This window comes from Apteryx rowi, unplaced genomic scaffold (genome assembly GCF_003343035.1).
Source record: "Apteryx rowi isolate R43461 unplaced genomic scaffold, aptRow1 scaffold_856, whole genome shotgun sequence".
Lineage (NCBI taxonomy): Eukaryota > Metazoa > Chordata > Aves > Apterygiformes > Apterygidae > Apteryx > Apteryx rowi.
Genome location: NW_020451156.1, coordinates 62468 through 87443, shown reverse-complemented (window position 1 = coordinate 87443; position 24976 = coordinate 62468). Strand labels below are relative to the sequence as shown.

Genomic DNA, 24976 nt, shown 5'->3' with positions numbered 1-24976 from the left:
TGTTAGACCTGAAATCAGTGTTGTACAAACTGGAAGAGAAACAAGTTTCTTCACAGTAACCAGAAGGAAATTCTAATCTAAGAAGGATTTCTAATCTTATAATATTTTTCAGGGAGATATTTTGAAAATTCTCTCGCATGTACTTTCTTCTATCTCCAGTATTCTACGAAGACAGAGCCAAAACATATTCAGCTTTTTTTCTTCTTTGCTTGATGCACATTTTTTCAGAACCACCTCCTGCTGAGCTTCTTTTCCACCAAGAAGCAAAGCAAATAGTTACCAAGTATGTGGTATGTGCTGTTGGGAGGAAGGAGAAGACACCCTGATGCTTGGTGATGATGATGGTCAGATACCAAGTGATGTAGACTTATTTAAGGGTAGTGGAAAGATTTCTTGTTGTTTTTCATATTTGTTTTGTGTGAGATTTGTATTTATCTTTTAGTCTTCAGAAAACTTCTAGCTATTCAGGATCCCTCTTCTTAGCTTTTGTCCCTGATAATGCAGAAAATGGATTCCATAAAGGCCTTCCTCCCTTTAGAAGGGAAATGATTGTTTGGTGATTTTGACTTCTTTCAGTCTGTGCCGTAGTTCCTTAAATTCTAATTCACCTTCTCTTTTGTTTATTGTTGCATACTTCTCACAAAATTTCTCAAAACTAAGTATGTGCAATAATTCATAGATCTGGTCAATATCTTCTCTCTTTAGTATTTCTATTTAACTGCTGACCAGTTTTTTTTCTCCACTTGCCTCACACTTTTCTCATATCATCTTAGTATTGCCTGCTTTTTTCTTCTATTTTCTTTGTCTCTCTACTTTCTCCTTCTTGGGAGGTATGTTAGTAACATGAAATACTAGGTGAAGTATTTTCTATTTTTCTTGTAGCATTCATTGAAATGCTGCTTTTGCTTATACAGTAGTTGCTGTCATACCACTGTTATATCTGTGACAGTAAATTCTTTAAATCTTTAAATTATTATAGTTTATCCATCTTCACATTTCTTGGGCAACCCATTTACGCTGTAGACAGTAAAATGACCTGAGTAACTGGAAAATACCCAGTTTCAGTTTTCTGTAACGGGACAGTTTTGGAAGTGTACAACTAGTGTATGCATGTAAATCTTGCTGTTGCTAGAATTTTTACTACTACATAAAATACTTCTTTACAGTGTGTAAGTGTGGCTTCTGATTGCTTGTTTACTGAATATAAAGTTGCTCCAAAAACTTTGTGCAGTTGAATTTTAGCATTAGGAAAAGCAGCTGTATGTGTGGGTGTGGCTGTTGTGCATATTGAAATCACCTTATAAGATTACTAAATAACCTATTGAAAAGTAGGCATTACCAGTAATTAAAAAGAATTGAACACCTAAAGAGAAGGTGAAAAGACTCTCTAAAAGCTGGGTTTTTTGGTCTAGTGAACTGTTTGTTAGATGTCTGTGCTTTTAAGTGATTTTTTTTTTCCCTTCTGTTTCCAGGTTTTCTCAAATAATGATGAAGCCCTTATTAACAAAAAATTACCCAAAGAACTTCTGTTAAGGTAATCTACATAACGGGTAAAGGAATTAAAGTCTGTGGATCATGTATTGTTTGTGTGATTTGCAGAGTATAAAATACTGTTTGTTCTTTCTTAAATCTGTCTTGTAATAAATAGAAACATATTTGGTTTTATTCCTGGAATTCTTGAATGTGTTTTCTTTTGGTTAGTCTTGATTTGTTTTAATGTGTTGAAATTATACCATGGAAGATGTGATTTAATAATATTCTTTCTTGCATACCAGAAAAAGCATTGAAATAAGATGCCCAGGAAGCTTTGGTATATGGAATACTCAACAAAACTGTTTTCCATGTCATGCAAAGTTGTGTCTGTCTAAATAGTTTATTATCCTTTCTGTAATGTAATAACCCATAATGCATATTTACACTGTTATGAGCTCTGCTATAACAAAATAAAATATAAATAAAACTTCAAAGCTTTGAAAAAGTCGCTGCAGTGAAAAATACTGCCCGTTACCATTACTCTCAGTCTATGTTATACAAATTAGGAGCGAGGGAGAGTTTTTCTTGCCGTAGTCTTTCAGCTAGCCATAAGTCTCACCAGCTTGCTGGAGTGTAAGCAGATCATTTGTGCAGGAGCTAGTTGCAACACAAGATCAAGAAGTTCAGCCTGTGGTTAAAACACCAGCGGATGTCTTCATACTCTCATCTTGTTGAAAGTTGATTTCAAGCAAAGCATAAACTGCCTAACATGGAAATACTTCTCAACTGGATGTGATCACTTCTCTTCAGAGCTAAAACTGAAGCAGCACAGCATATCTTCCATACCTGCCCGTAGTTTTTACTACAGCCCATTCGTCGTGCAAAAAAATGCATTCACGCACATTGCTGCAGTTAGTTTTTAATGATGGTGTTATTAAAACTGAGCTCATAATTTGTTCTTCATACACTGAAGAGCTGTTTAGGTTAGCTGGTATATCATTGCTTCATGTCTGATGTGAAAGGGAGAATGTCTGAAGTAAGTGTTTTGCTATTTTGTATCTGAAGAAGGTGTTCCTAAAATGTTACGACTTCTAGTGTTGGTACTATAACAGTGCTGTCATGGTGGCATTAAGGTTGATTGTTAGAGGATTTGAATTTACGTTTTAATTTTTGTTGAGAAATATTCATTCCATGTGGTGAAAATGTTGTAAATTAGATCTCTAGAACTGTTTAGAAAATCTGATTAAAAGAGAAGCATTACTGAATGATACTCTGAACACAAATTCTAATGACTTTGCTCTGTTGCACTCAATGCCATACATGAGCCACGAGAGGAAAGTCATTTAATATGCTGCCTCCTTAGCAAAGAACCATAATCTGAACACACTTCTTTTTTAGCAGTAGGACTCTCCAAATATGTCCTCCTTTACTGTGGTAATGGTAGTCCTCTTCACTGTTCATGTGTTAAAGATCCCAGTTATGTAGTTCAACAGAATTTATTGGGTGTGTTTTTGGATAGTGAAAAGGGGTATATTGTGCACTAAGAGAGTGAAGACATGTTATTCTGGAATAACTTCTTTGGTTATGTGGTATGCCTTAATCTTCAGTGTAGGATTAAAAAAAAAATTGTGGAGTGATAGAGATCTTAAATTCCTGAATTTTTGTGTCTGTGCTAATTACATATGAGTGGCATCTATAATGACATTTACTAAGAAAATTACTAAATCTGACTTGTAGGTGCCTGCTTCTTGAATTCCAAGTGTGCAAGTTATTTAAAGTGTTGTATAGAGTGGTGGCTTGTTTCTTTCATTGACCAGTATGTTTATTTCATCATATTCTACTATACAGTAGTATGCTTAGAAGAACTCAGCAGGAAAAAAATATGTGCAAGTAGATGGAGAGTAACAGTGACTTAACTGTGGGCTCTTGTATTCAAGATAACTTCTTCCAAATAACTTTGTAGGCTCCCCTTGGATTTGAGCTAATAAGGGTGTGGTACAGCAAGGCACTGCCTCTAGAGTAATTATTGCTGCAGTATCTAGAGAAGTCTTTTGTGTAGTTTTAAGGGCTGCCTGGCACTGGAACGACACAATAAAATAGCCCAGGCCAAACATGTACAGAACGGATTCAGGCAATTTTCTGTTTCTTGTGCAAGTATGTTCTCTCTTGGGATGTCACAGTGACCAACCAAAATAGCATTGCTGCTGCAGCCAGAGGAGCTGGGGGTCTGAGAAAGTGACCTGGGACAGTTGGCTCTCTCAGTAAGGGTAGGCTGAGCTAGGCTCTAAGGAGGCTGGAAAATAAGAGGTGACCTGAAGTCCTACCGTATCTCTACTTAGGTACTGCTCAAGATGGAGACTTGCGGCCTGCATCCTCAGATACAGCTGACTGGCTAATTCTTTTTCTTTTAGAATGTGTCTGGAGAAGTAGGAGAAGGTGGTGACAGTACCTACAATTCATGAAGTAATCTCATGCTGTATGCTGGGACTTGGGTGATGTTCTGCCACAGCCAGAGAGAAATAAAGTTTGCACTTTCCCAGCATCCACAGTATTGTGCTGATCCTCAGGGTAATAGCAGGGCTTTGGAATGAAGTGGAAGGAGATAAATAGGAGAGACATTCTGTAAACTTCCTCTTGAAATTGTACTACTGCAGAGCCAAATTCACATGGCTAGAGACTGAGCATGTAAGAGGGAGTGTAATGATGGGACATAGTTCTAGGTTCTAATTCCTGCAGAATGCTGCAGTGCCTAGGGAAATTTAGGTGTAAAAAGTGGATGTCTAAAGGATTATCAGTGGGAATTTGTGGTTTACATCCTGAACATAAATGCTTTTGTAAGCCTGAGCATGAGTGTCTTAAAACTTAAAACACAGTTTGTGCTTGTGCTACAACATGGTTTAAAATTGTCTTGTAGTATTATTATGTCAAAAGAGATTCAGTGCTGCTGTACTGAGTATAATTAATATCCTAATTATTTTTACTATGTTAACTATGTAGTCTATACTTTAATTAAAAAGAGTAAATCAGTTGCAGTGGAAACATTTTGCTCACAGGGCAGGAACTAAATAGTAAATGCTCTTGAAAGTATCAAATGCACTTACTTTGTTTCCTCCTTATATCAGATATGTATGAATACCCTTGGAAAACACTACAGCTCTTTCTTAAAAGTCTAAAATTTGACACATGGAAAAAGAGCGCTTAATATCATGTTGTTACAAATATCTGGAAAAGGAATGTAAACACAGAATCTTTTATGGCAAGAATCAGTCTTGTTCTCATTTGCATCAAGTATTTAAACTTACATAATTTGTCTATAACAAGCTGTCCAGTTTTTCTCATTAGAATTGAGAAGTCTATTTCTGATAGCAGACTTTGGAAATACTACTCCTCTTTAAAACTTACTCGTTTATTGCTATAGTTGTATGCTCTGAAGTTAAACACAGTAATTATCTGGTCTTATACTGCAGTCCTTATCCTTTCTCATTACCTTATCCCCCAATTACTATTACTGTATTTATCTAACATCTAAAATTAGATTGCAAGCTCCTCAGGGCAGGCTCATGGTTCTTGCATGTATCTTCAGACTGTCTACCACACTTTTGAGTAAATGCCCGAAACCTTCAGCCTCTCAGGTGAGGAAAAGTTCATTTGGAAGTACCAAACCAAAGAGATCACTTGTTCCTTATCAAGTAGACCAGATAATTGGGTAGAGGAAGAAGAGAGTATTTCAGGAAAACCCTAGTTTGGACAGACCAGTCATGATTTGAGGTGGGTAGGAGAATAGTTTGAGTGGAGAAAGGGAGGCCTTTCATGTATAGCTTTTCTGGTTTATGGGCGTTAATTTTTATTTGTAGTATTGGGGTCAGTTTTTTTCTCTGGAGAAAATAGATTCTTCTAAAACTTTGATTGTTTTGTAGTGTTGTTCAAGGCAAAAGAAAGATGACCACTCCTTTTGGCTGTTGTAGTGCTATTAGTTTGCCAGTTGGCAAAGACCATTAGACCCTTTGCTCTTATATATTATGACAAGTGAAAAGTTGAATGAATGCTCAGTTGTATAATGTTTGGGTAAGAATGCAATGGAGGTATTTTATAACTTGTAATTTAAGCAATGTCTTTGGACAATTGTAGCTTTATTTTTTCTTAGCCCGTATATTTATGGAAAAGCATTGTTTGATTATGCAGTACGTTAGTTGCAGACTTGCATTGGAATATAAAGTTAGTAATCTTTATCTGTCACAAAAGGATCAGAAATAAAGTCTGAGATGGACTACTGCAGTTTTAACAGTAGCAACTTTTGTGGTAAGATGTCACAGTCTTCAAGAAGAGCTACTTTTTATTTTTCTATTACTTGTAAATTACCAGAATTCTCTAAAAGAGCTAATAAATCTTACATAGTCCTAAAGAATTATGATTAAGTGGACAGTGCTGTTTCCTTGGATAAAGATTAAAATATTTGATCACTTTTTAGAAGCTTTATCTTGTCTGTGACCAGTGTGTGTGGTTCATTCTAATCACTTGCTTTGTTAGGTTTCTGATCGCATCCTTGGAGTTGAGGACCACTGGAAAATAGGTAGGCAACTCCACAGGAGTGAATCTAGATTTAATGTTACACTGTTTATCAGTCCTATTGTTCTTGCTTGCTTCCTGTCAATGTCAGGTTCCATACTTCTAGCTAACAAATACATTCTTGTTATCTTTACCTAGAGGATTTTTCTATAGAGAGAAGTCAGTGTGATCTTGCAGTGCTGTAGCTGCTCTGCATTAATTCCTTGCATCCATGTTTTTCTGGCATCCTAAATAGGAGAACTTGCTTTGCTTTGTGAAAGTTACTTGCACAAGGCACTATTAGACTTCCCTATGCAGAAACCATATTTGTGTATACATACTTATAGGAAATAAGTTTTACTTTCATAAGCAACGTCTGAACAATTAATTAGGTTCATATTCTATATGAATACAGATGATGCAGTTGTATCAATTTAGCTATACTTGCAATTGCTTGAAGTCCTACAGAGAAGTCTGTCAAAGAGATGCAAAACATGGTCTATATCAAAATTAAAAAGATTGTGTGTGCATTATAAGACTTGAATGTTTTCCTGAGATTGTCAAACACTGAACAGCAGTCTTTGCTACTCAGGGCAAAATGTTGCCCTGTTTAATTATCCAAATCAGCTGAAGTGAGGAAAATGAGGTAGCATAATTGATTGTCATGTTCGAGATAATAATAGATTTTTTTTCCTTCAAAATTTTCCCTTCAAAATACATGTATTGTTTGTCTGCTTACTGAAATTCTTGCCAATTTTAGATCGGTTCCAGAGGCAAATTTGTATTTTTTCAGTTCTTTTACTCACCAGTTGGTTCCCTCTACACGTTTTCTGGATTCTCTGTATGAAGTTCTAAACATTTGCAGATGATTATATTGTTACCAATTAAGTTTGACCTTTTGAAACTGGGAAGGGTAGCTGCCATCCTGTATTCAATATGGTTTGGTGATTTGTTTTTGTTCACAAGTGCAAGGCTAAGCTTAAATCTGAATGTTTGGGGCAAAAGTGTTTCATATGGAATTCCTTTTAAAAAAAATGTGTGTGATTGAGAGACTATAAGAACACAAGCAGAAAATTGTGCACTAGTGCTATTGCACACTGTTCATGCAGAAGAGATTTGGGGATGGAATAGGTTTTTCTATTGAGGTGCTGAAAATATTTGGGAATTGTTAAAAAGAAATACTCTGTTTAATGTCTGTGCTCACACAGTTGGGACTTTCTTATTAAATGGAGTGCTTCAGCATTACCTGATTTAGTTACAGATATCATCTCTCAGTAAGAATATGTTTGTGACAAGGGCTTAATCATACTGGGGCAAAAAAAGTAAATAACAGACGTTTGAAGCTTGAGTAACAGCTAAAAGGGATTTAACAATGGCTTACACAACTCTCAGATTCATACGTTGCCACTTGTTTTGTTTCTTTTTTTCTTTTATTTGCTATTAAACTTCTCTTTAGAATCTGTACTTTAACTAATCAAAACCTAATTGCATTTAGAGCTTTATTTACCTTGAAACAGGAGCCTCATTTAAAGTCAATCTCTTGATTAACAAATCATTAAAGCCAAGCGTTCAGAAGTCTTCGTGATATAAAGAAGTCAGGCTATTTATATAGAGTTATTTTGGGAGGGAGGGGATGAGGAAGGGAATGTTGTTCTTCCTAGTATTCCACATTAAAAGTGCCATCAAAACATAAAGACAGTTCAAAAAAATATTCTTACTGTAGTATCACTCCATACCAAAAAAACCCCATTATTTTCATATTGTTAAATATTGACTCTAGAGAGTTTAAATAACAATACCAGACATTTATAGTATTTTTTTTTTTTCCTGTGTGTAACTCCTGAAGTACTTTACAGTGGAGGTAAGCTCTCTTATCTATATCTTACTGATGCAGAAACGGGCATCAGGAGGAGAAATCTTTTGTTCAAGGTCATCCTCCAGGCCAGCAGCAGGGCCTACAAGTTGGATCAAGTCTACCAAATCCTAGTGCAATGACTAACCAAGGTTTCCCTGACTTTTATAGCTGCAGGGATCATGGTTTCTGCAACAGTCCTAAGGTGCATACCACCAGAGCATCATGTAATTTTCCACATCTGTGCCAAGCCACTAATGTGCAGGATGGGTATATTTGATGATCTTGGCTGTTTTTGCCCAAATTATGTACTCCCCTCTTTCATGGGAAAAGGTAGACAGTGGGTAGTTGAAATGGCCAGCAAGTTGGATCAGGACTCTGGGCTGACGGGTAAACCTCTCTGAAATAACCATTAAGCTAACTACTTTATGTCACCATGTTTGAAAGTAGTATTCAGCCTTTAATGAATATTGTCTTGGAAAGGGGGAAAGACGATTTAAAAAATATATATATAGAAAAAACTCCCAGCACAGAAAGGATTCTGTGACTTTCTACTATTGCCTTCCCTTTTGGAAGAACTGCAGTAAAATTCCTAACCAGTATTACCAGAGACTTAATGACATTAAATATTATTTAGTATTCTTTTCTAATAACAATTGTTATGTTTTTTCCCTCAAAATTCTTGTCTTGCAATTGGATGAATCAGGAAAACCAGTGCAAAGAGGTGATTGCTCTAAATTGTTAGGTCACCAGCTGTTTTCAGTGAAACAGGGCTAAGTGAGGATGTTAAAATTGATTCTAGTATATAACTGACCTTTGGGAAACATTAGGTAAAATCTATTTCACGGTTTGAGCTTTTCCTGAATGCTTATTATATGTTTTGTGTTTGAGGGTTTTTTGTAACCTTTTAGAAGTTGAGTTAAATATGAACTTTTAAGTTGCATTACCCATCCATAATATCTGAGCAAATATAAATTAAAGATGCAACAGAAATGCATTTCTGTTCTATCTTCTATATTTCATTTTCAGACTAAAGTTGCTCTGTGATTTGCATAATGTAATTGTATTCATTATCTTCATAATTGACCCTGCATAGGGAATTACCACATAATGTAGTTGCTGTATTCTGTATATCTGCTGAAAATTTGAACTGGACTAGTTCTTCCTGAATTTATCATTGGGGATTTAGCCTTATATGCTAAAAGCATTAGTTGCTGTACATGTTGCAGTTGTGCTGCATGTGGTCATGCTTTACAAATAAGTATAATATTTTTTAGAAGAGTGATATGATCTGCTCATCTTGTGAGTAATGTAATGTATAAGCCATAAAAAATCAGATATCATATAACTATAAAAATGAATCCAGCAGAGCTGACTATTTGTAGAAAAAGCTGACTTCTGTTTCTACTGAAGACAGATTAGTTAGGCATCCTGTAGACAGCCTGTTCTCTTGTATTATTAACATTTGTGTCAGTGCTGTATAGTAAATAATTATCTTGGCAAAAGAAAAGGAGGTTTGGCTTGTGAAATAGTGGGGTTTTGGTACCATATTTGTTATTGAAAGATTTACTGCTTAGATATGCTAAGAAAGGCATCGTAGCCTGAGTAGTTTACAAATGGTGATTGTGGAAAGCTTTGAAGTGTCACCAACCAGTGCCTAGTTTAAGTGCTTTAGTTCACAAAGTAGCACATCACTAGTAAAAAGAGATTTGTTTTAATAACTGAGCCGAAAGGTCAAGAATTAGTTCAGTTGGTTGATACGTGGTTTGTGTAGAACCAGTGCTTGTCTGTCTTTTGTGATACCATGCTACTGAAGACAAAACCTTACAGAAATGAACCTAAAACAAATAATTTCTTTTACTTCAAAGTCATCCGACTTGTTCAATTTTTCATATGCCTCACCATTTAAATTTCCAAGGCAGGTATTATTATATGTATTATTGAATGGGATATTACTGGAATCTGCTGATGGAACAGGTCCTTAACCACAAAGTTGTTGAAGGTTAGGAGAAAAAGATGATAACGTTCAATACTGGCTCTAGCATTGTTGATTTATCCATATAGATAAAATTTTTGCATTCAGAATTTTATTCTTATCTATTATAGCTATTAATTATTCTGTTTATCTGTAATTTTTCTAGCTTGCATGTTTTTATTGTAGCGTTCGTACATACTGCTTGATTGCAGTTACCAATGTGATGCCTAGTACCTCAGTAGGGTCTATATTGAAATGGGGGAAGAAGTGAGGGGAGAAACCTTCCACGTAAAAAGAATTGTAATAATCTGTGTTATATATTGAATGTCATTTTAGGAGAAAGACAAGACAATTTCTGTGATGGCTGTGAGACTTTGCAACTGTGTGCATTCAAACAGAATTAGTAGTGAGCTCTGAGAGTGGCTGATGCTCTTTTCCATTGTTGCTTGTTAGGAGATTGTGCCTGGGCATCACTCCAGAACAATTCTGAGAAAAGCCTGTTAAAAAAGGAAAATCAAATCTGTAAGAGCTGTACTTTGTCTTTCTGGGTTACTTTTTCACATGTGAAGACATTACTCTTTCATGTTGCATTTGCATTCTAATAGCATGCAATGGACTTCTGTTAGAATGGGGTTTACTATGCTAGGAATTGTGCAAATCAGTAATGAATCCCTTCCTTAAGAAGTTCACAGTCTAAAATGGGGAAGACATGAGGAGTTTGTTGTATGTTATTTTTGTTACAGCTGGAAGGTATGGTAAGGTTGAGAAGATTCTCTGAGAAGGTATTCTAGATTCTTCAGTCAGGCATTTCTCATCTTTACTATTTTGATTTTCATTTTGATATAGCTTGTTACCATTCTTTGAGTGCAAAAGCACTTCAAACTTAAGACATGAAAAATAAATGTGCTGAAATAGAATTCCATGCTCAGATCAGTCATTGAAAAAACCCAACTTAATTTCTATAAAGCTTGAGCAATCATGTATCAGGCCTTTCTGTCATGTCGGAAAGATACCAAACTTGGGTTTGTTAGGCTAAAAATTAACAGCATGTCCCTATGCATGTATGTGCATGTGTGTGTGTTTATACAGTATTATATCAAAATACTTAAAATGAGTAATTGCTAGGCCAATACTGTAAAAGCTTACTCTTTATGTGATCAAACTGGGGAGAACCTTTGAAAGGCGAGAGGGAGGCTGCTTGACTTTTGCATAGTTTGATTTCTCACTCTGTGCGTGGTACACTATGCAGTGTTGGGGGGTTGTGAAATAGCTGCTTCTTTCCATGGCTCCACAGGGAGGGAGGAAGAATAGTAAGAATGAAATCTGCCATTTCTGTGTCTGGGAAAAAAGCAGGATAGTCTGCTTATAGCACATGGGAATAATGAAATATGTATGGTAATATACAGGAAGAAGATAGAGGCTGTAAATCATCGATTGTAGTTGGCAAGCCCTTATAAATTGCAGGGAGACTTCCTTAAAGAGGTGACTTAGGAGGTCTGTGGTCCCTTCATGCTGAGTTTTAGTGAGTCTTGAGTATCGAGAAAATTCCAGAAGACTAGAAGAATATTGCATGCTGACTGTAACACTTTTTGACTAGGCAAGGTAGATGCCAAGAAAACTCAGTCTTGTATTTAGCATGGACTGGAAAAACTCACCTTAGATTTGCTTGATAGAAAATTAAGGGAGAGGAGAGGAACTGGCAATTGTTGTGGTTTTGTGAAGAATAAGAGGTTGGAAAATACCATTCTGTGAGATTAAACAATTGGCTGGGTTTACCGATCAAAATTATATGCATCTACTCAGGCATTTGGCTTTTTAACATTTGACCTTTTGATTTAAAAGCCCTGTACAGTATATCAGTACATGTTAAGGGGATTCAGAATTGGTTAACAGACTTTTTAATTAAACCTCAGGAAGAAATTATTTGCATTTGGGGATTTTAATACGTAGTTGCAGCAATTGAAAGGTAGACCCAGTATCATTCAGGTTTTTTATCAATGTTTTGGAAATCAGTTTCAGAAGTCACTGGAGATGAAAGTTACAGATGACACAAAAGTAAGAGTAACGATAAATTACTATGAAGACAAGACACTTCCTTGCAAGTCCAAAAAACATGATAAACTGGGGCGTGTTCAGACAAGATTTATTTTACACAAGTGGAAAGATAAATATGGGCCTAAGGAATGTTACTGAAAGAGCCATGGCCTTGATGGAAGGTATCATCTTAGAAGAGGATAGGGATGTGAAGGTGGATAAGGTGCTTGCAAGTTTCTGGTTTGATGCTGTGTAAAAAAGGCTGATGCAATTCATGGCTGTGAAAATGGGAGTAGTGAAATCATACTTCATGTCTGTGCACAACTTCATTAGTATTAATACAGTTCTAACTGCCCATGCTTCTGATGTCCCCATTTGAGGAAATACATTGGAAAAATGGAGAATGTGTGGAGAAGATGAGATTTAAAGAACCAAAGTAAACAGATTATCAAAAAGAAGAATGAAAGATGACATGATAAATGGCTTTAAACCTCCACAAGAAGCTGCTAATGCACTCTTTAGTTTGGTGAAAAAAAGCATAGTGCTGGGAAGCTGAAGGGCAGACATTCACCTTGGAAATGAGGCAAAACATTCTTACGGAGTGATTAACCAGTGGAACAAACTACCATAGAAAATAGTGATTTTTCCATCTTTTGAAGTCTTTCAAATTGGGAATAGATCCCTTTCTGGAAGTTTGTCTTTAGCCAAATTCAAGTCCTTCTTCAAGGAACTGAGGAACTGTGAGCTTGCACAAGCCTGTGTGCCTTTGGCATGAAGTTCATGCTTGCTGCAGGTACTGCTAACATTGAAAGATCTCCAAGGCCAAGCCCTTGAGGAATATACGTGTCCACAGTGGTATGTGCATAGGGACAAGAAGTCTTGGAGAACTCCAATTATTGGTAAGCAGCTTCTCTTTCCTGGGCTCAGTACAGGATAACTAAGGAAAATTTAATAGCCTGGGCTATAGGAAGTCAGAATAGATGGTCCTAAACTTTACTGTGGATCTATTAACTTCATTTCCAGCTTCCCTGTACTAATCTATGCCACAGACTAAGTGGAAATGAATCCTGCTGCTGGCTGCATTAGCTTCCATCTGCGTAGCTGTGGWCATAGAGGACAGATGTGCTATACAACCATCAGTTGGCCTAGTTGGTAATTTTTTCCACTTTTTCGAAATTACAAGTGCCTGCTGGCATAGGCCTTCACCCTAAGCACCAGGTGGTGTCAGTGTCGCCTTCTCCATCTCAGCTGGCTCCTTTTTTTTTTTCTTTCTTTCTTTTTTTTAACCTATAGTCTTTTTGTTTCGCTGGCTAGTTTTCCTTGGCTGGTAAAAATTTGCTAGTAGTTCTGCAGGACTGCAAGTAGCAAAGTAACTGTGTGCTAGTGGTTTGCATGTGATACTATACCATAGAGGATAAATAAATAGAAAAGTGTGGAAAAAACACTTTCACGCAAGTCAATAAAAGGATTCTTAGCAATTATAATGAAGGAATTTACTAGTATCTCTTAACTATAGCGGTATTTGACTGAATAATAGTGAATCGTCTTTTCTTTGCTGGGTTGTAATGCATGCTTAACGTTGCTGGGTTTTTATCTGTTTCCACTGGGACAGCTTGAGCAGCCTTGCAAGAAAGCTTCTTTAGAACAAAAATAAAAATCTAAGGCATCATCAATTTTTACACTTACTAAAATATTTCTCCTTTTAACATAAAAAGACTGCTTTAAGTTTTTGGCTTTTTAGAAAGACACCTCATATAGAATAATGAACTGCTGGAGGAAAAATAAATACATCTCTTCTGCACTTGGTTTTAATTTACTTTTTTTGGGGGGGGGGTAGAAATCATACATAGGCATTAATCTTTTAACAGTCAAACAATCAAACATGAAGACAGACTGGTAGACAACTCAGAGTAGTGGGATATATAAAGTAACCTTTTTTTCAACATCTTGTGGTCCCTTCTGTTCTTTTTTACTTAAAATAGAAGTTGATGCATCATTTCCAGTGCATGCCACATGTTCTCTGTTTAGACAACAGTATTGCATCATGAAATGAGTTGTCACTATCCTTCATGTCTTCATTAGAAATAATTTAGAAATCTGTTTTTTGTGCTTCATCTTCTGTAAATCAAAGATAACCTGATTCCACTCATTTAGCATTACTGTGAGGAAATTTTACAAGCCAAGAAGCTTCTACAACCCTCTAGCACAAACTCCACACTCTTAACTTCTGCCTTTTGCCTCATGGAGGGTGCAGGAGAGGTGACTTCAGAGAGGGGTCATGATGGGTCATTGCTATAAATGTTACTCTTGAGAGAGAGAACATTTTCAGGGCTCATCTGAGCAGTTCAGCAATCTTGCTGAATACATAAAGAGTGCACTTTGTGTATGAAGCACTGCTAAGGTCCTTAAAGGGTCTAGGCCTTGGAATGGATGTTCAAATCGTAAAACAGATGCTATCAAGATAAATGTTGTTGGTATGGTTTCAGAAATAGTTTCATGATTTCTGAGAATGTTTGCCCTTCTGCATGTGTAGCTAATTGTTTTTGAGAAAATGTATTATTGTACATTGAAAAAGATAAAGTATTTATATGTATTAATGAAATATTGGAAAACATTAACCTCTGAAGTGCCCACAATAAGCATCCAGAAGGCCTGATCTTTCTTAAGAGGTACTTCCATTAACATCTGTTTCATTGTTGGCTCTTACCACAGCTAAACAATACAGCCTTTAAGATTTAAGCATCCGTTTAGAGCTCAAGCTTCAGGCTTCCACTTGGAAAATGGTGATCAGAATTTTACATAATAAAACTGAGGATTTCTTACCAATTATATTTGCTCCTCAGAGTTAAGATTTCAGTATAAGAAGATACTGTTATCATTCCTGTTCATTATTTTGGTGACTGAAAAAGTTAGTTGGGGAGCAGGTAACAGTTAATAAGTGCATTACAATAGCATCTTTCATGTATTTTGTATCTTTCATTCTCTGTAGTAAAAAATGGTTTTGGAATAGGATCTGTATTTTATGCTAAAGCTAATAATTTTCCTTCTCTGAGAACATCCTTTCAACAATTCTCGTTGTTGTTTGCAAATGGTATTTAGCAAAATTCACTCTGACAATGAAAAAAAAAATTATTCCTGAAAACTATTAAGAGTACGCAGGCTTGAAGAATTGGTTCCATGACCAGAATAGTAATGCTACATTTTGAACTGTAATTATTTATTGTAGAACAAAGTAAGAAAAGATACTGACTGTTTTAGACTGGGTAGTCATGTTTAGAAATTTGGGTCATTGTTGGTACTTAGATTCTTGAATACAGGTTTATCTATGTGTTATTTCTCATTCCTTACTCTTCACCGTCTTCTAAAATCTTTGCTTATATTTGTGTAAGTTATTCTTTAACTCTAGCACAGTTAAATGTATATAAAGCAGTTTCTCTGAATTAAAAAAAGAAAAAATCTGTTATCATTCATACATGTTTGGGTAATGAGGAGGGAGAAACATGTTCAGTTTTCTTTAGCAGCACCTGCTGGTTCTGCTATGAAGGCCTTGACTGCCTTAGAAGGTGGCTATGAAATTACTCCTTATGTCTCAATAAGCAAAAATAATTTGATTAAAAACTCATATTGCATTTAACTTGCTTCTCATATAACTGGTGCCTCCCATAAAGCTACAGAACTATAAATCTATGTATTCGTCTGAATTAATAATAAAATATTTAATTGTTATTCTTTTCCTTTCTTCCTAGAATATTTTCTTTCTTGGACATAGTTACTTTGTGTCGATGTGCACAAGTTTCCAAGGTATGGATTTCTGTTGCTTTTTTTTGGGGGGGGGGTGGTTCTCTGGAAATTATCTGAATTACTTGCAAATCATGGACTTTTGGACCACCTCCTTGTCAAAAATTCAAAGAGCACTCTTGGCCACTTCATTCATTAAAACAGATAAACAGTGGATTCAGTCTTGCATTCAGATATGTGGAATTAGTTGCTATGTACTGGACTTCTGTTTAAGGGCAATGGAAAAAGATATCCAGTAGTGTACACTCTATATCTGGAGAAAGAATTAAGCCCGTTTTGGCATAATGGCATTTGCTTTTTATAAAGCGTGTGGCTGTATAACACTATTTTTCAGATGCATTTTCTGCTTAAAATTCCATGTAGCTCAGTTAATGTGCACCATGTGTCTGAGTAGTACATCCATCATTCGCTTGCCAAATACAAAAGGTGTTAAGTAGATGGACTACTGGTAGAAAGAAAGGCACATAGAGCATAATAGAGAATGCATGTCTAAATAAACTTTTATGTTTAGCTAGTCTTTTTTTTTCTTGTATTAAATTGAAAAATATTTTGTTCCTACATGAACTGTGTACAATGAAGAGTATAAATCTTATACATGATGAATGGATTTTTCTAATTTCATGTTTTTCTCCATTCTTTTAATGAGGAATGATTTATTTATTTATTTATTCTTATTTTTATTTAAATATATAATTAGGAGTGTAACTATTTCACTCCTACATCCATATCACCTTGGCCTGGAATTTCAGTAAATTTTGTGAACTAACTAACTTCCGCTTTTGTTAGTACCTTCAGCTAAAACCCAGAATACAGCAGAAGAAAACCAAGGTGACTGAATAGGTGATATTTTACTCTGAAAAGTATCTGTCAGTCAGATGTGCTATTCTTTTTCAATTTTTGCCCTGAACATTGGTGTAATAAGTATATTTGTTGCATCTCTGGCTTTGTTGTTTTGTTCTGATTTGAATAGCTATCATTTATTGCTTCAGCAGTGAAGGACAAGTTCTCAGTGTGCATCTAACAGTGGAAAGTCAGCACCTTTCTGAAAGGTTCCTGTTCCTTTCAGAATAGGAGCTTGTGAAGTTGAACTGTGGAGATTAAACATGTATACACATTTATCTTAGATCTCCTAGCTCTTCTTGTGTGATTTGGTGGAAGGAATCTCACTTTAAGTTACTATTTTCTTACAGATGGAGCAAAAGTAAATTACTAGACAAATTTACTAAAACATTTTTAAAAATTGAGGGTTAAATTGTGCTGTGACCATGTATGTGTTTTGCATTTAAACTCTTGCTGATGTGTGCTCTGTGGGCAGAAGTTAGCCATTGAGGTATAATCTGTTTAGGGGATTTGAGATTCATTTCCACAAATTTCATGTTTTTAACTATTTTATGACCACAGATATCTGTAATTGCTTATGTTTTTAGAAAGTGCTACAAGAAAGTGTGTTATATTTGAGAGTTTGTTATATTTGAATTGCTGAGAGGAAAATTAAGGGAGCAGCCAGTGGAGGTATATTAAATGTATTTGTTTTCTCTAGGCATGGAATGTTTTAGCCCTGGATGGAAGCAATTGGCAAAGAATAGACCTTTTTAACTTTCAAACCGATATAGAGGTTAGTGTCTTTGGTGTTTTTTTTTTTTCATTCTTATGGTGATGTTTAAGAGCTTAGACCATTTTGAGTATCCCATAGGCTGTGCTCATAGTTCACACGTTTTAAAGGCTGAATTTCAAGGTAGTAGTAATACCGTGAAGAAGCAAATAGAAAAAGCAGAACACTATTTGACTTTTCTACACTGGAGAAATATTTGAATTTTGGTTGGCAGCTATATATTAGATAATTTGAGTATATCCTATGCATACAAGGCTCTAGATATTCAAATTGTTCATTTCCAGAAAATGAAGTTATAGAAGGTGCCTCTGGGATGAGTGAGACCCTCAGTCGAGAGGATAATTTTGTTATTTGTCTCTGGCCTCTCTGTGAGAATGCTGTCCAGTGCCAAAAGTTCCCTGGGCTCTTGGGTAACAGGACTTGGAGACTGAAACAATAAAATGCTAAACAACTTTTCTTACTGTTAACTTGGGCTGGATATGAATTGCTGTGTATCTTATTGCCATTTTATGAACATTTGCTTTCTAAGGTTTGAACCTTGGCTGAAATGCAGGTACATGTGGATTAAAGTCCTTTTCAGCATGTAAGGAGAAGGTTAGAGCAATCTTCCATAAGAAAAACATGTCTGTATTAATGCTATCATAAATGTGTATAACAAAATAAAATATGACATCTTAAAATAAAGACAAAAATCCATGGGGAAATACAATTTCTTAATTGAATCTGAAGTAATTTATTTTTTGCATTTGGTGATACAAACTAAAATACAGAATATGATAATAGATTTGCTTCTGGATTTTGTGTTTAGGTTCTTAATTTAGTTGCATGAATAAAATCCAGATGGGGATCGTTGGTGTATTTTGTTAACCATGGTTCAAACTGTTTCTAAAACTTGACAATAGTATATACAGTAAATTTTCCCACTGCTCTCTTGAATTGTTATTGCCAGCTTCTTTGTTATACCAGTGTTAACTATAAGGTTCTTATGGAGGCAAAGAAAAGATTTCAGCATCTGCAGATATCAAAATATGTCTAAGAGGGCTTGGAGCTTTAATGTCATCTTTTCACTTGCCTATAAAAAAGATTGTGCTTCTTTTTTGCTACAAAAGAATAAACAAAAACATAGATCTGTGCCCCTTCTGTTGGTCAGCCTTTTCTGTGTCTGAAACCTTTCTGCTATTTAGAAACATAGTATTGGGTTTTTACATTTTGGATATGTTTTCCTTACTTTACCTAGTGGTGTTTCCCTTTGAGATACTATGTTTGTAACATGGTATTTGAGAAAATGATTGAAATTAATTTGCAATTCGCCTTTATTACAAGGCACTACTGTGGCTTTGAGCATTACTTCAGTATGCTACATTTAAGTATGTTAGTAATATAAAGCCCTTAAATTTGTTCATGAGTATGTTAAACCAACAGTTATTACATAAAATAGTGTTAAACAAGATATGCATTCACATTCAGTCTCTAAGAACTCTGCTTTTCCTTACACTACTTTTTACAACAGATACTTCTTGCCTTTAACTTTAGGACAGGTAAAAGCTGCTAATTGTATTTGGAAACTTTTTGCTCAATTGGATGTTCATGTGCTATTTGGTGCTGGTGGTGTTTCACACAGCATCAAACAGTACTTGTCTGAAACTATCAGTGAAGGTGAGATTAGGTTTTGTTGTGAAAACACCCTGTTTAACACCTCATATGATAGAGAATAAAGTGGGGAAAAAAAGTACACTAACACAGGAAAAAATGTTTCTTTTCTACCCCCAAGTTATGTCAAAATTGTGAAGTTAAGTGTGCCACAGAATTTGTTGATATGTAGTGCCAAATGTAAGCTGGGGTAGTTTGAAGAACTAGGGTTTTTTTGAGTATCATTGAGTTATTTCAACAGTTAAACACATTTGAATGCACTTAAACTGTCTTTTTGAGTATTCTGACTTTTTTTTTTTCTTTTTGATATGCTTAAAGAAGGAAATGGGTTTGGAAAAACAGAACATATGTTATTTGTTTCTGTTTTCTCTGAATAATAGTGGGTTAGGTATTGGCTTCCATTCCCCAATTCAACTGAATCTGCATTATATGTAGTTCATTGTGAAGGCTTTTTTCTTACAGTAAAGGTATTTGGCTTCTGCTGAGAAATAGTTCAGACTAATCAAACAGCTTTAAAAAAAACACGCATAATTTCATAAAGTATTTCATGATCTTCAGTTTGATTGTTTTGGTGTAAATTCCTCTGAGAGATAAGATAATCTGTTAGTTATGAAGTAAGAAAAAGCTCTGATAAGAAAATATTTTCACATAGTGTTAGCCAGGACTTTGGTATTGGAGGTGAATAACAAAATAAAGAGGTGTTTTATTTGGGGAAGTATGAACAAAAAATCCACTGAGCTGTGATTTTATAAGTATTCCTTCTTAGGGGGATATATATATAGAGAGAGAGAGAGAAGAAAATAAATAGTGCTTTTAGGTATATATTAGTCCCATTTGTTAATTATCAGTGTTGGATGCTTTTTTCCCTAAAATTAGACACAATATGCTGTCTAGTCAGTTGCTGCCATGATTGCCTGCTTTTTGCTATCTTAAATGTTTCGTCCTACAAAGATGTTAAAAGATGTATATTTTTATCATAATTCAGTCTAAGTAACATTTTATCATAATGCTACTTTCAGACTGAATATTAGAAGTCTTATGCCATTCTGCTTATTGTTAATGTATAGCAAAATGCTTTCAGAGTGTAAATAAATAGCATCTTGTAGGACACATGGGGTCAAGTAGGTAGTCTATAAACTATGCTTCAGCCTTTGACAAACAGGTAGGCTGCACAGTGTGAGCAGTCATTTGGTGTTACCAAGTGTTCCCAAATATATACGACTTTGAAACCTGGCAAGTAGGTAGGCTCTAGCAAATCTTCCGGCGGCAGCTGAAGTGGCTATTCCCACCAGGTGCTCAGCACCTTTCTTTTGCAGGAGGTAACCATCTCTATAGCAGGGACTGTAAAATGGGACTTCTCAGAGTTTGTAGTTCAGTTTGACATATTAGCCTGAACATGTCTTCATGGGCAATTAAAACTTGCATACTGTACTAATAACTGTGATCCCTGAGGTACGGGTATGCTTCTCATCCTGCCTTGCATCAGGAAGAACAGCTCGGACGGTTCTTCCGTCTCCCTGCAAATTTGACAGAACTTGGATTGTTTTAGCAGTCTTAATGGGTGGGTTTTAACACAGCAGTTCTAATGAGTGAGTGCTGAAACAAAAAATTGAACTATGTATGATAGACAAAACAAGGAAGAGAGAACTAAAGATTTAATTGAACATCACTCTAATATGTGTGAGTGGGAGCAGATTTCCATCAGGTAACTGTTTTTTCCTAAAGTAGAAAAAGAAATTCAAAGAGGTGTAATTTTGGAGGAGAATAGCTGCAATTGATTTTCAGTACTGGCATTTTTAATTTGGTTATAATGTTATGTCAGAATAAAACTCAACAAAACCTTCCTTTTATTTGGTTTAAGGGTCGTGTTGTGGAAAATATATCGAAAAGGTGTGGTGGGTTCCTGAGACAACTTAGTCTGAGAGGATGTCTTGGTGTTGGAGACTCCTCTTTGAAGTAAGTAAAGTCCTAGATTGAGACATGACTTATTTCCTAATATCTGGATCAAAAGCAATTACTGTTACTTTTGTTTGAATTTCTCAGTACTGTCTAATGACCAAATGGGATATTTAAGTAAGTACTAAGTACCTTAGTAATGACTAAATGAAACTTCAGTTTGAGATCAAAATATACCTACTGTTTTTTCTGGAAATTAATTAAGAAATGAGAATGGTGCTTTTCAGGAGAACTGTCTTTTTATTTTCATTAGTATTATTTTAATATCTGTTCCATTTTCAAGCATTTTAAATATTTTCAGACCCATAAACTAGCACCCTACAGATTCAGTTTCATCAAGATAGTAAGTCAGTCAGTTTATACTGGATTTTTTAGTTTGGACAAGAGGTGCCCCTACCAATGGAAGGAGAAGTAAAGACTGATAGAGCTGAATGCCTACAAAATCAGGAGAGACGTGGGATACTCTTCTTGTAATGTAAGAATAAGCAGGCAACAGCAGCAACTCAGGAGTCTCTAAGCAGAGAGAGGACCCTTCTTCATGCAATATATAAATTGAACTGTGCAACTTGTTGCCACAAGATACTTTGAATCCATGTAAGTCTTTTGGCATATGCCGACTAATCAGCCAGGTTCCTCTGTGGGTGCTTCTTTGAGTATTTAAACTCAAAGATCCTACCTCCAGCTGAAGGGTCCCTAAGCCACAAGTACTTGAGGGCTCAGAGAATATTTGAAGGAAGCCTCAGGATACAGCTGTTTTCTGTTGTCATGCTTTCTTTCACTGTCACAGGAGACAGTGAAGCTAGTGAAAGCTCTGTGGCTTTCAGTTTGACCTGGCATGGCCATTCTTATGTGGGAAATACAAGCACAAAGATTTCTGTTAAGCAGTGGGCATTAAGTTAGTACCTTGTAACCTTTAGCTCTTTCTAAGATTTACAAGCAAGTCTAATTAATTTAATTAGTCTCCAGAGTAAATGAGTAATCTCTCACTTCTGTCTGTAAAAGTCAGAGTATCTCTCTCTTGGATACTTTAAGGGTTTTAATAAAAAATCGCTATGCAGAGTATCACAGCAAGTAGCACTCAAATGCTTGAGACAGGAAGTGTAGAGATTTAAAACAGAGCTCTGATTAACTTCTGGCCAGAGTTTTGGTTTAAAAGGAGAAAAAGGGGGGGGGGGAAGCAAAACCTAGAAATGTTGCGTTGACTTTTTTTTTTAAATTTTATCTTAATCTTTCTAGATTTATTTTAGGTGTTGCTAAAAAAAAAAAATTTAAGCTTTAGGATCTGATGTAACAGTAAAATTATAGGCGTAGTATCAGATCATGGAATTAATTTTTCACATCCATTTTGCTAATATAATGTCTGCAGTCCTTAAGCTTTTTTAAAATCATTTTTATGTATGGAGGAGCAAATCCTGACAGAGTTTATGGTTCTCTGTGTCCTGTACCTAGTTAAGCAATAGATTGCTTTAGTAACCCTAACTGGCATCCTAGCTTCAGGCCCAAAGATTTTCCTAGAGGTTTCCTTGCCTCTGTATACAAGACAGGTCCAAAAGTCTCCATAGACCACTATCCTAACTTTCCCTGGAATGTTGCCATCTTCAGGCAGTTTTGTCTCCAAGCTGCTTATTACCATCTCCTTCCCCAATTACTGGCAGCTACTGTAAAAAAGTGAAGTAGCCCCAACAGAAGTTAACTTGGTGCATAGCTCCTCCAAGTTCCCAGAAGGCTCGTGCAGATGGCCCCTGCTTCCTTGGTGGGGAAGGGAATAGCAGAGGTGGAGGACAGCAGGGAGATGTAGGCTCCAAGAGAAATTTAGAGGTAGGAACTATGATGGGAAGGAGATAGGAGGGAAGAAGATGAGATGGGAGTAGGAGGAAATTGTTAGGACAGTAGATAACAGGTTTCTTTCCCCCCATTAGCTCCACATTCACATTCATTTTGGGCTCCTGACTCTGCTTCCTGGGACACAAGGTTAGGGGACTGGAGTGAGGGTTGTGAATAGAACTGAAAATTGTAAGAAGTGGGTTCAGGTATTAGTGGTGCATGAGAAGAGGAGGGCTGGAGCTGGGATATTTTTTGAACTGGTTATATTTAATAAACAAGTACTTAGCATAAATATATAGCAGTTCAGTATGTAGCACGTGTTTGTTACTGAGATGGTACGCTAGTCATGCTAACAGGAATTGGGACAGGGTTAGCTGAGAGCAGCTGACAGAAAGCATCAGTGTTCACGAGCACGTCCATAATGACTAAATGGTGCAGATGGTGATATCTGATAAACTTTAGGAAGGAAGATGGTTCACCTGTGAAATATATGAAGGTGATATAGGAATTACTCAATGAATGATAAACACATGAGCTTTAAGACTTCCTTTCAAAACATTAGCGTGAGAAAAGTGGCTTTAATTTTCAGATACTTGGTCTGAAAGTAACCTTTCCTATCAGGCTTTTCGTGTTGTTTTGTTTCCAGATACATTAGTTTTGTGGGTGATACTAATTCCTCCTTTTATTCTTCTTGTAGATTAACCTCTTGTTTAAAAAATACCCAATTATCAAAGCAGATATGGCTATGTAAATACTGGGTGTTTGTGGCTTCTCTGTCAGGATATGCCCCATGCTTGAATCTCAAAGGCTAAGTTTACTGTTCTGCAACTTACTACACAGTGTATTGTCTTTCCAAACAATCTGAAGAGTGTCGTTTGTCTCGATTATAAATCTCACTCCACTACATGAATTTTGGAATAGCTGTTCTGAGAATTCAAGTGGAAACTATCACCAGTATAACTGCTTGCTGGGTTTTTTTGTTTTTTCTTTTTTCCATTGTTTTCAATCCGCACTGGAGAGCCAGGAAGTTGTTACCAGCTGAGTGTGTAGTCGGATCTGTTAACCACGGCAAGCCTCCAGACAAAACTGTTTTTGTGTGTTTCTTCCACCCCTGCCAATAAAATTCATGCAGTTGGAGGAAACATGGACATAAAAACAGTACTCTGAAATGCAATGCAGCTGTAAATATTACTCTGCAGAGATGAAAAGAAAGTTTATGTGTTTTTTTTTCTGGATAATTAGTATAATGACACATACAGGCTTTTAACAGTATAATAGCTCCAATCATCTTTAGAGTTCATACCCTGTAGCGCACACAGATGCATTTTAATTTTTAAAATCATAAATAACTAATGTGCAACCCACAGGGCTTTCCACTAGGTTTAGGGCCCAATTCTGTATTATGTAGGGTATATTCCTTTTCCTTTGATGTGGGAGTGAGCTCCTTTACAAAGGATTCAGTAATGAAATGTGTGAAACAGTTTCCCCAGCAGCTTAGCTACACTTAATATTAAACTGATGTGATATTTAAACCTTATGTTTATTCCCTTGATATTTTTAGTTAAGACATTTGAAGCAAGCCAGTTCTGTCATATATATCAGCAGAAATAAACACCTTGCTGAAATGTATTTGGGAGAGGAACAACGCTGGTTTCAGGATCTACCTAAGACAGGAACTTGCAATAGCAAAAGAAAAAAGCAATCACTGAGACAGATGTATTTGAGATTTATTTTGTAATTACTCTGCAACCTGAAGATTAAGCTTTCTGACTGAGATGGAAGGAGGTAGGGGGCAGAGCGCACTCTGGTGACTGAATTATAACTTGTGACATTGTATTAATTCTCCAGCTTTTTGTTGCTGTTTTAGGACCTTTGCACAGAACTGTAGAAACATTGAACACTTAAATCTAAATGGGTGCACAAAAATTACTGACAGGTAAGTCAAAGTTTTTTTTGTTTGACAGTGAAAGTTGGAAAAAGAAGTAGCTGAAGGTATTTTTAGTGTGTCTGCTGTTTTGCAGCACGTGTTACAGTCTTAGCAGATTCTGTTCCAAGCTGAAACATCTGGATCTGACATCTTGTGTAGCCATCACAAACAGCTCTTTGAAAGGTTTAAGGTAAGAAGATTGTGTTTTGTGTTAAAGAAAAAGCTTAAAGAACTGTTCAACATTTAATGAAGTAAAAAAAAATTAAAATGTGTTGAACTTTAATATTACGTATCAGCACTAACTATATGCTATATCTAGCACCTCGTGGG

At 35.9% G+C, this 24976-nt stretch overlaps 1 protein-coding gene and 1 long non-coding RNA gene across 6 annotated transcripts in view; both read left to right on the top strand.

Moving 5' to 3' along the window:
* The first annotated feature begins 1476 nt into the window (after window positions 1-1476).
* LOC112977676 lies at window positions 1477-15654 on the top strand. The gene is made up of 3 exons (XR_003257606.1): window positions 1477-1534; window positions 6001-6043; window positions 15626-15654. It is a non-coding gene; the product is annotated as an uncharacterized LOC112977676 (long non-coding RNA).
* Window positions 15655-17223: 1569 nt separating this feature from the next.
* The window catches only part of FBXL2 (F-box and leucine rich repeat protein 2), a 30545-nt gene continuing 22792 nt past the window's right edge, over window positions 17224-24976 (top strand). For 4 of the 5 annotated variants that reach the window (XR_003257605.1, XM_026090276.1, XM_026090275.1 and 1 more), the window contains exons 1-3: window positions 20823-20895; window positions 24587-24655; window positions 24722-24836. Coding sequence is in view for 4 of the 5 variants with exons in the window: in XM_026090276.1 (XP_025946061.1) it covers window positions 24631-24655; window positions 24722-24836 (140 nt within the window). In the remaining variant the exon portion in view is untranslated. Of the gene's footprint in view, window positions 17293-20822; window positions 20896-24586; window positions 24656-24721; window positions 24837-24976 lie in introns of those variants that run through there. The other variant, XM_026090274.1, reaches the window with a different exon arrangement.